At 33.8% G+C, this 11,999-nt stretch overlaps 1 protein-coding gene across 1 annotated transcript in view; it reads left to right on the forward strand.

Moving 5' to 3' along the window:
- Window positions 1-9,816, forward strand: part of LOC128550660 (receptor-type tyrosine-protein phosphatase kappa-like) — a 14,570-nt gene extending 4,754 nt beyond the window's left edge. Inside the window, exons 8-13 of the mRNA XM_053530147.1 lie at window positions 4,056-4,120; window positions 4,941-5,075; window positions 5,805-5,933; window positions 6,170-6,330; window positions 6,737-6,872; window positions 7,990-9,816. Coding sequence (XP_053386122.1) covers window positions 4,056-4,120; window positions 4,941-5,075; window positions 5,805-5,933; window positions 6,170-6,330; window positions 6,737-6,872; window positions 7,990-8,076 — 713 coding nt within the window. The 3' untranslated portion in view covers window positions 8,077-9,816. The remainder of the gene's footprint in view (window positions 1-4,055; window positions 4,121-4,940; window positions 5,076-5,804; window positions 5,934-6,169; window positions 6,331-6,736; window positions 6,873-7,989) is intronic.
- Window positions 9,817-11,999: the final 2,183 nt, after the last annotated feature.

Raw genomic sequence — 11,999 nt, forward strand, 5'->3', positions numbered from 1 at the left:
ATTCTTTACATTCTTTTTTCTACATATAATTCTATCAGAACATTCCTTTCATAAGTAATAGACCATTAAACTAGGTCACTGTTAGAATAGTTTGTATTTTAATATATTGAAAACGTGACACATTAGCACAGATAGTGTATGACCCAATCTGCATTCTATTATTGCTATAAATATAGTTGATTTGTTGTAAATACTAAAATTTGGTAGCATGGCACATAGTGTTATATACAAGAGTTGAAGAAAACATACTATTTGTTAGAGCAAGTTCACGAGGTAAAATGTACGGATTTGTACCATCCAGAATCTAGTTCTATAAATGGCAAAATTTAAAGTACATTTCTGCTGGGATTTATTAGGTAGACTGATGACAGTAAGTTCATTTTGTATCCAGCAATTGATGTAGATACATCGAAGATTCAAATAATTATTTATTCCAGTACCTTGATTAGAAAGCTATTGCAGCTACGCTCTCAGGGCGGAAACATGTTTTAAAAGAAGAAGTTTGATGTTCATAGACTAAATGAGAGTTGCAGTATTGTAATTAGGTTTAGAGCCAGCACATAGAAGTAATACGTTTAGGGGGTCGTTTATAGCTGTAGACGATAGAATATATAGGCTGAACATCGGAAAGTTGAGGCAGAGACACAGAGTATAGTTTTCTACTAAGACATTAGGTGAGTTGCACCTTACAAACGAGTTTCAGCGTTATTAGCACATTACAGTTAAGGCATCAGGGTTATATCTATATGGTAGTTGAATGCTATATGTAATAGCTTATAGGCGCTGAGCATCCAAGAATCGGGGCAAACATATTGAGTCGAACGTTTCATTCAGAAGACAGGCTGAACACCCGTAAGTTGTTGATTCAAAGACATCGTATAAGGTAATTTCAACAAAGGACCAGTCAAGTATAATATATCCAGCCTATAGTTTAAGCTGACTGACATTAAATATTTTGTTGAAGGTTGAAAGTTTAAAACATGAGTGATTTGCCTGATCCGTGACACAGAAGAAATCAGGAAAGCTCCATTAAAACGTGTTTTTAATAAATTGTCGTTTTTCTACAATACGTTGTGAAAATGTCTAATGATACCGAACAGTTCTAGTACACGTAGAATTTAGAAATATACCTTTAATTATTATAATCGTCTATCAGTAAAAGTGAAAATAAAGATGCTATGATTGTCAGAAATACACTTTAACTTTGGTAGAGGGATAAACCCGCAACCAAAAATGTTCCTAGTTTACATTTAAACATGCGTTTATTGGTTCGGAATTTGTATTATAAATATTATGGTGTTGTTGCATTCATTTAAAGTATTTTGTACACCTTTAACTTCCTTGTTAATTTTATTGGCAGAAATCTAATAAAGGAAGTAAAGTTAACTATGCGTTTAAAACGACCGACATTAATAAAATGATACGATCTCAAAAGATCTAGTTACATGTGCAGATGTCAGTACCGTCTTTGTATAATTTTTCTTTACATTAAAATTTCGCCTACTGAATTTACATTTTAAAGTGGGGATCTATTATCCATATTATTAACTCAAACGTAACAGGAAGAAAGTTTTGAAGGTGATTTCGTCTGCATTTTTATCTTTTATTGTGAAAAAGATGCGTTCTTCAAATAGTCTGTTCTTAACCTGAAGATTATTTATCTGCAGTTGATCATAGTGAAAAAGATACACAATCCTAGTCTGGTTATCGTTGAAATAAGGTTGACAGTCATAGCCTGGTTATCACTGAAAAAAAGGTAAACGGTCGAAACCTGGTTATCAATGAAGTTAAGCAGACAGCTGTAGTCTGGTTATCAATGAAATATGGTAAACGGTCGTAATCTCCTTATCAATGAAATAAAGCGGACAGTGATTGTCTGGTCATCAATGCATAAACTAGATCACCATAGTCTAGCTATCAGAGAAATTAAGTAAACAGTCATAGTTTCGTTATCGTGAAGTAAGGTAGACGGTCTTTCTGGTTATCAGTGAAATATGGTAGACAGTCAGTCTGGTTCCAAAAATGAAATAAGTGGACAGTAATAGTTAGGTTCCAAAAACGAAATAAAGTAGACAGTAGTAGTCTGGTTCTAAAAATGAAATAAAGTCAACAATCATTGTCTGATTATCAGTGTAATAAAGTAGACAGTCATAGTCTTGCCATCAGTGAAATAAGGTAGACAGTCATAGTCTGGTTATCAGTGGAATTTGGTAGACTGTCTTTCTCGTTTCCAATAAAATAAGGTAGACAGTCGTAGTCTTATTAACAGAGAAACAAAGTAGACTGTCATAGTCTGGTTATCAGTGAAATAAAGTAGCCAGTCACAGTCAGAATGTCAGTGATGTAAAGTAGACAGTCATAGTCTGGTTCTCTATGAAATAAAGTAGACAGTCATAGTCTCGTTCTGAATGAAATAAAATAGACAGTCACAATCTAGTTCTGAATGAAATAAAGTAGACAGTCGTAGTCTGGTTATCATTGAAATACGGTTGACAGTCATAGTCTGATTATCAATGAAATAAGGTTAACGGTCATAATCTGATTATCAATGAAAAAAGTAGACAATTGTGCTCTGGTTATCAATGAAATATGGTAAACGGTCATAATCTGGTTATCAATGAAATAAAGTAGACAGTGATAGTCTTGTTATCAGTGCTTTAAGGTAGACCACCATAGTCTGGCTATTAGTGAAATAAAGTAAGCAGTCATAGTTGGTTATCAGTAAAGTAAGGTAGACCAGTCTTTCTGATTATCAGTGAAATAAGGTAGATAGTCATAGTCTGGTTATCAGTGAAATATGGTAGACAATTATAGTCTGGTTATCAGTGAAATATTGTAAACAGTCAAAGTCTGGTTCCAAAAATGAAATAAAGTAGACAGTACTAATCTGGTTCCAAAATGAAATAAAGTAAACAGTCATAGTCTGGTTATCAGTGAAATAGAATAGACAGTCATAATATTGTAAACAGTGAAATAAGGTAGACAGTCATAGTCCGGTTATCAGAGGAATAGGGTAGACTGTCTTTCTCGTTACCAGTGAAATAAGGGTTCCAAAAATGAAATAAAGTTGACAGTAATAGTTTGGTTCCAAAAATGAATTAAAGTAGACAGTAGTAATCTGGTTCCAAAATGAAATAAAGTAAACAGTCATAGTCTGGTTATCAGTGAAATAGAATAGACAGTCATAATATTGTTAACAGTGAAATAAGGTAAACAGTCATAGTCCGGTTATCAGAGGAATAGGGTAGACTGTCTTTCTCGTTACCAGTGAAATAAGGGTTCCAAAAACGAAATAATGTTGACAGTAGTAATCTGGTTCCAAAAATGAAATAAAGTTAACAGTCATAGTCTGGTTATCAGTTAAATAGAATAGACAGTCATAATCTGGTTATCAGTGAAATAAGGTAGACTGTCATTGTCTTGTTATTAGTGAAATAAAGTAGACGGTCATAGTCTGGTTATCAGTGAAATAAGGACGACAGTCATGTCTATGTGGTCGTATTGAAAATCAGAATTTTTATGATTAAAACAGATGTAATTGAAACAGGAGATCAAGGTAGCGGTCGTCGTTCAAGTCATAATAAGAGCTTTGCTTTATGCAAAAAAAAAAATAGAAAAAGTGGAAACTCCACAGGTCGCTCAACACAACAAAAACGAAAATGTTGCAGGCTCGGTTTGATTGAGCCTGTTCATGGACGGTAGTGGAAATGCATGCTACCGTCCACGCCCTCTAGCCCCGGGTTGAGCAGTACTCAACATTTACACATGTTAAAAGTACAAAAAAAACCAATTTAGAGACATCCGCAAATGTGTTCATACGGCGGTGCACATGGAACCTTCAATGCTACACAAGTGTGTAATTCCATGAAAAGCGGCGTATGGTCCACAGTTAAAATAATGAGTTTGCCCTAAACGAGAAAACAATGGGCTTCAAAAGTCTTTCAGATTCAGTTTTCTTTTACCTTCGTAGCCAACGGAAAATTTATAATGAAACTTAACAAAACTGTTTTCGTTTTACAGTTCGGTTTGAAAATCAAATATTTTTATCTTTCCAGATGATGAACATCGAGTTCGGCTGACATTGACCAAACATGACTACATAAATGCTGTCTACGTTAATGTAAGTAAAATATATATCATCGCTATATGAAAAGTAAAACAAATGAATTTACTTCAGAAAAAATTATCTCAACTGTATGTAAGTGATAGTACTGTTTATACGTTAAAAGGAAGCCACCGTATGACCATCAATCCAACTCTACAAAGAAGCACGGTTAAGTGATTTTGGAGAGGTTTACAAGTCGGATAGTTTCCACATATTTGTCTGATAATCGTGTTTTCATGTTTTATTCAACTATGATGAGCTTAGGACTATACGAAACGTAACATGTATAAAATAACCGAACCATTTCTCACATTACGAAACAGTTTCTGTTGATGTACAATTTTGTTCGCAATAATCCATCCAATAAAGTTCTAACGTTCTTAAACTTCCTATTTTGTTTTGTTCCGTTGACTCTTATTTTTTGTATTTGCAATATTTTGCTTTTAAAGAATGTTGAAAATTTTGTTAAGGTACTTCTGACTGTTTTGAAGTTAAGATATATGTTTCAGTTAAGACGATCTATTTCTTTCTTTTATTCAAGTTCAAAATCAGTTTTATTTATCGTACTTGATGTTATTATTGCTAAGTGCAAATATCATTTTGTGTCAACTTAACCAGTTATTTTATATATAATTTAGGGATATGAAAAAATGGACAAGTTTATCCTCGCACAGACACCTTTGCCTAACACAGTTGAAGATTTCGTGTCTATGTTATATCAAGAAAGGTGTTCAAGTATTGTCTGTCTGGACGAGGAAAATATAAAGGATAAAGTAATAAGGAAATGATATATCATTTTGTGTCAATTTAACCAGTTGTTTTATATATAATTTAGGGATATGAAAAAATGGACAAGTTTATCCTCGCACAGACACCTTTGCCTAACACAGTTGAAGATTTCGTGTCCATGTTATACCAAGAAAGGTGTTCCAGTATTGTCTGTCTGGACGAGGAAAATATAAAGGATAAAGTAATAATAAAATTATTCTTCTCCCTCTTTATAGCATACATTTGATTTTATGGAATGAATATATAAAGGCACTTCTATAAATAAAGAAAGATTCAGAAATGAATTCAGCTTACACGGTAAACAAGATGTAGTTATAACTATTGAGAAATAACGTCTAATTGATGCTTACTTTTTGTATTGATAGTGAGCAAACAACACTGAGATTAAATTGGTATTACGCTATATTTCACACAGTGATAAAACATAACTTTCTATATTATTCTCAGCTTTATTTGCCTTCGGCCAGGGTATATTGTATTTACTTTGCACGAGAAAGTACCTACAACTCGTTTAAATGGGTCAACCATGCTTTTGTACTTATAAAATAGACTGGCCCGCTTTATAGGTTGGTCAGGACTACGATATGTATTGTTTTTTGCCATCGAAATAGTTCTATAAAATGCTTCATCTCCTTCCGTTTGGATCCGTCCATATTTAAAAACACTTTTGTTTATTTTATGGACTGTATGTAAAAAGATTGTTTTGCTTGCGTGTATGTCTCTAATTATATATAATCATCGGAGCATTCTTATAAACATCCGGGATTAAGTGTCATGTGCCATTGAAAGGTGTATGTAAACAGCTAAATATTTCTTTCAAATACACGTACTAGACGTTCAGCGTATCTTAATGATTAAGATATAATACTGGAGCTGAAAATATATAGTTTTTTGTTATAATTATTTTTAGACAGTTGTCCAGTATATTCCTCCGGCCAACAAAGTGTCAACATTTGGCCATTTTCAAGTATCATGCACAAGAAGTGATCCAAGGGAAGATTTCACTATTCGAGAGTTGAAAATCTCGCAAATTGGTTCGGTACGTATTGTAATGCAATGCAGTATCTCATATTCATATAATTATAATAATGTGTAAACAAGGTGCAGTTGATGTTGTATGAAAATTATAATTGTCGAAGCATTTTATAATTCTTTCATTCAATAGTTAAATCGTAACAACCCACAGTTCAATATTTCTTCTACAAAGAAGACACTTATATTTGCCACGTAATAACCAGCTTTTGTATTGTGTTTGTTATTTTTCCGGGATTACAGCCGCCTGCAAAAGATTTTAGTGTACGACACTACCAGTTTAAAGGTTGGAAAAGCTCAGACATTGTTCCAAAGAAAATATCTTCATTCTTGAATACAGTCATAGACGTTGAAAAAGCAAGAAAAGGTTCACACTCACAACAACCTATTGTAGTGCATTGCTTGTACGTATTTTGTAGTATTTTAGAAGAAGAGATAATTTAAACATTTTAGAATGATATTGTTCACTGACTACTGAATGCAAAATGATACATGGATTGTTAGTGCGGTAGTATGCACATTTTTTTGGCGAATTTGTTCGGCATTCATACAGCTTACGTCACTTGTACATATGCAAGGAGACATTTTATGCAACAGTTCACTGTTTGTATGTCACAATTATTGCCGTAGTGGCGTGCTGGTAAAGAAATACACACACGCACACGCACACGCACACGCACACGCACACACACACACACACACACACACTGACAAATAATTCGTGTATATCTCCTATAATGTACGTAAAATTTTTGTTGGAATGATAATATTTATGCAGTTTTACTATTTTACAAAGGCATTATTTTCTAGGACTGGGTCTGACAGAAGTGGCCTTTTCTGTGTAGTGTCAGTACTGCTAGAAAAGATGGCTATTGAGGACGAACTGAGTGTGCTCAACACAATATGTCAAGTTCGCTCAAGAAGGAGGTCTGCTATTCAGGCAATTGTGAGTGCTTTCTGATATTTTGAGTAAAAAACAATAAGGTTATTTATCATATATTAAATATAAAAAGACATAAGTAAGATAAGTTTTTACCATATAGATTATTCATACCATTAAAATAAGCTATCAAGCTCTGATGGTGGCGGAATCCACATGTTCTGTGTATTATTTCATCAATGGAGGGCACCTTGGTAGAACAATTGACCTTCCGTAAGCCAGCTTGATGGCTTCCTTACATGCAGACCGCAGTGCCCCGAGGGAGGCTCGAACCCCCATCGAAAAATAATTCAAAGTCGGTGACATTAAACACTCGGCAACGGAGGCCTCTGAATTCACTATATTAAATCACAGGATGTCAGAATTACCGTATACTTTATTCGCAATATATGAAAAATATGCCATGTCAAATTCAGCGCAATGAAAATATTTAGGACTTCAAATTTATTACAGCGAAAATAAGATAACCTATTTTCGTACATTAGTAGTTTACTCACAAAAATGTCACTGTGAAAGTGATTTACATATCGTTTTATATGTAGAGGATATTACATGTGTGTTTTTTCATATTAAATTTATTAAACGAGTTGAATGAAATAATAAAAGGCGAGGCTCTGCCGAGCATTTAATCAATTTTATTCAACTCGTTTAATAAATTGAATTCAATTTTATTCAACTCGTTTAATACATTGAATGTCGAAAGTCACAAATGTAGTATTCTTTTTATCACATGTTAATCTTGCCTGTCGAAACATTCAAAATTCTATTTTCTTTTACTATATAAAGAAGTCAATTTGACCAACGTCTCATATACTATAAATGACGTCCACGTCAAAGCTTTATTACACTAGTTTATTATCATTTTTATCTAATGGCTTTTTTACACTCCCGCAACGTCAAACATGTGATACATTGTTTCCTTTGTTCAAAATATAACTTTTCACCTCTTAATTGTTGATATTATCCTAAATATATCTAACATTGCATCATTATGTACTAGTTATAAAAGCGGTCTACCTCGCACTTTTGTCCGCGCAAAATTACTTTTAGTAGCAGTACAAGTAAAAATCCTTACAGGACAGAGACTTCGTAAAGTTATAATTTTCAAATATAATACTTTCAGGAACAGCTACAGTTCTGTTACAACTGTATTCAAGAAATGTTTGAGATGCCAGACACAAACACATACTGCAATATCAGCAATATCTAAATATAGAATCATAAACAATTAGTATGAGTTTAATACAGTTTGCAGTTCAAGAAACAATTTGATTGTGTTTTAGTATAAGACGCAAGTTTTAAACATAGTTTGATGATTCAAAGTGCGCACGGGGCATGAAAACATTCGACAGTTATGCTCTTTCTATAATTATATGTTTTTTTAGGTTCGCTTTTTGTCTTCATGCTTTTATTCTTTAATTTTAGTTCATGTTTCAAGCTTTGTATATTCGAATGGTTTTTACGTCTAACTGATATAGGATTCCGGGTATAAACAAAGCATTTACATTTATCTGATAGCATTGTATATAGAGGTTATATAGACTTTTTTTATCCTTTTCGATCAAGGAATTCCTTCTGCATTAAAGTATTCCGCTGACGTCGGAGCTAGGTTCGTGTGGGTGTTGCATATATTTGTTTGCCTCTGGTGAACAGACTCACACCAGCCGAGTCTAGTATTATTTTGTTCGGTTGTTGTTAAAGGTATTACTAGAAAAAAAACAGATCAACAAACTTTAAACAATAACAAACTTTATTCAAAGCAATTTACTAGTACAATACCTGAAGCAACATTCTAAAATTAATTAAATAAGCACTGACTATACAGAATGATTAAATTAGTATAAGCTTAGTACAGTGAATAAGTTAAACGAACAATTTCATCGGGTTATTTAATTCAGAATAGGCCCACAAAATGAAAACATTGATTTTATTGATTTATAATATTTATATCTCCATTTCATTTGTCTTTTAATCGCTTTTGTCTTCTTGTCGTTTTAATATGTGTTGCGTATGTTTTCTTGTTTGTTGTAAGCGTTTTTCCTCCGCCCCACTCCCCCTTTTGCCCTCTCCTTTCCCTTGCATTTACGCTACTTTTTGCATCCCATCCCCTTTACTTTTATTAAGGTTTCGTGGCTCCTCTTTATTTTGGCAACCGAATCCCGGGACGGTACTTGATTGTTTTTTCCTACTTGTGTGGGTGCGTTTGTAAGCTTGTGGGTCTATAACGGTGCCCTACTGTTTTCTTACGTGTTGCTTGTTCGTTTTTCTAATATGTTCTTCAGTTGGTCGTCGTTGTTTGATTGTCTTTTGTACATGAGTGTCTGCGCTATTGTGGTTAATGTTGTAGTGCGAGTGTTTTTAATTTAAAAGAACATGGCATTCCCTTGTATATTTGTCCTTGTTCAACTGTCCCCTTCGGAATCCTCCCCAACCCCCGACCCCATTTCGCCCCTTACCATTTCCTTCCCCTTTATCAATATTTAGCTTATATTAATATGTACTTGTTGGATGTTTGAAGCAACCCGTCTGAAATATTTTTCCATTACAGCTTCTTTTTGTTGTGGGCCTACTATGTAAATGCGTGGCTCTGGGGCTGTGTTTTTGGTGCTCTGTGCTTCCAAGAAATCTACCCTTACCTATTATCTTTTTTAATATAGAATCATTTCTAATGTTACGTATAATCTAAATGGCTTTATTACGTTCGTTTTATACAAGCTTGCTTCTAGATACAAATAAAGCGTTATGAGATAACATGTAGTCAGATGTTTAAACAATTACAAAATTTAAGAAATCTACAAATGCTACATTACTACAAAACAACGACTTAAAACTTATTATATAAGCACTGAATAAAAATCTTCACAGATGCTGAATATTTTTACTTTTCATAAGTTCAACAAGGATTTGTGCAAACCAAACAGCTTTTATTAATACAAAAATTAACCCATTGTTTCGTTTGTTTGTTTTTGGTTTAACACCCTTTTTAACAGTATTTTAGTTAAGTTAACCTAACCAGTTCCTGGATTCTGAGCCAATACAAACCTGTTCTCCGCAAGTAACTTCCAACTCCTCCACATTAATCAGAAGTGGAGGACGACTGACGCAATGTCTTTAATCAAATCATCACGGAGAACATACGCCTCACCCGTGTGTTCAAACTCGCGACCCTGAGATCCGTAGATCAGCGCTTTCCCAATTGCGCTTAGCGGGTGGACTAAATTTACCCGTATTGTTGGATTTTGAGCCTGAATAATTGTGCACATGCCACTAGTCAACATACATTTGAAATTGAAAACAGTTTACTAAATAATTCTATCAGTGAAGTACGAAAAATGTACGCGAGTATCTAAATCGCAGTAATTCACGGACGTGTTTGAGTAAAATGTGCCGCCAGACCGGGATTCGAACACAGGGCCCTCGAATACCGTTCGGATGTGCCACCGACTTTGTTACCGGGTTGCGTACACAAATTATTGTCCGTGTAAATTTAGAATTCTATTGCGACATATTTCCCAACCATATTTAAATTTGTTCTGTTTGTTCTCGACTTTCAGAGAGTACTTTCAAAGTTAAAGAATTACCAGAGACTATATACATGTATTTAGCTAATCAGTATTATACCGTTACGTTTGGCGATAAATATACAATCATACCCGAATCAAGGGTCTTTGAAAACTAGAGCCACTTACACATTAACTCGAATTTTAGTAATAATTATAGCCCCATACCGTGACATATGCGCGTTACGGTTATCAATGAAATTATATTTTACTTTACTTTAATACCTGTAGGACCCTTATGTTATCCATTTACCCCAAATGCGTTAAGAAATAAAATAATATTAATTCTTTAGTTTTAGTGTAACTATCTGGATCTCAAAATCACTGGGCTACGATGAAACTGTATAGATTTCTGTATCGTTCACTGAAATTATTTAAAGTTTGTACGAGTGATGTGGCATTGTTCATGTAAAGTTCAAAATCAAGGCACATGAATAAGACATAATGTCCAAGCTGCTGAATCAACAAGTTTGACAATAATATTATTTCAAACTTAACTGTTACAAAATTTCAAAATTCTTTTCATTACCTGCTGCTTAGGATGATTTTGACGTCTTCAAAGACATTCTTATACTTGTTGATGAGCAGAAAATTGTTTCAAACATTCCGTCTGTTTCCTATAGCAACTAGAGTGCTGAAAAGACGTACTTTATTTTCATAAAATAACTGCTGAACCAGATTAAAACCTGATCACATAAGCTTACTTAAGAATAATGATCATTGAATGAATGTAAAGTGTTTCATTCCAACTTAAAAGGAATATTGAACTGGAAGTTTCATAAACACATATATCGGTTTTGACGTGTATTTAATAATGACGAAAATTGTCTCTTGCTCGACTGCCGCACTCTTACAAATTCTTCTTTAGGGACTGTCTTAATTTAAGTTTCCTGGAAACTGTACACAAACTGACTTATGTAAAAAAAATTGGTTATCGAAAAAGTATTACCATGGCTTAGATCTATTTGGAAATAGCTTAAACGCGGTATAAACCAATGGTAATATACGACCAATATGATATATTTACTGTGACATGCACTGTATACCGTATTAACCAAGTTTAATTTATCGCTTTTCGTGATATCGTTTTGTGACATTTTTGCAGCGGCACCATTTCTGCTGCTTGCTAAGTGGGATTCATTTTGAAGGATGAAGATAGAACCTATACATAACTTTTATGCTCTGCGAGGGCGGTTGTACAATCTTTTAAAATGCTTGAATTATCTGTGTACAACGCTAGCCGGTGCGAAATTAACGCACAGCCAATAAACGTTAACATAAGTTTGATAAAATTTCATTTTCAAAGAGCTTTGTATCACCTTCATAGGTGGCAGAGGAGGGTTTTTGTTTGATTTTAAAGAAGTTAACGAATTAATAAGCTGTTTTTTTCTATATAGTTCATAACTACAAACAAAGCAGTAGTTTTGCTGTATACTGTGAAATGGCATTATTGTAAGCTTTAAAATGACAGCATTAATTTTGACCTATGTAGTCACATTTAAACGAGTAGACATGAAAGCCTAACACTTATCTATCATGAAGTCAATAACATTTGGACAGTTTGGCCTTATTG

The sequence above is a fragment of the Mercenaria mercenaria genome, chromosome 18, assembly GCF_021730395.1.
Source record: "Mercenaria mercenaria strain notata chromosome 18, MADL_Memer_1, whole genome shotgun sequence".
Lineage (NCBI taxonomy): Eukaryota > Metazoa > Mollusca > Bivalvia > Venerida > Veneridae > Mercenaria > Mercenaria mercenaria.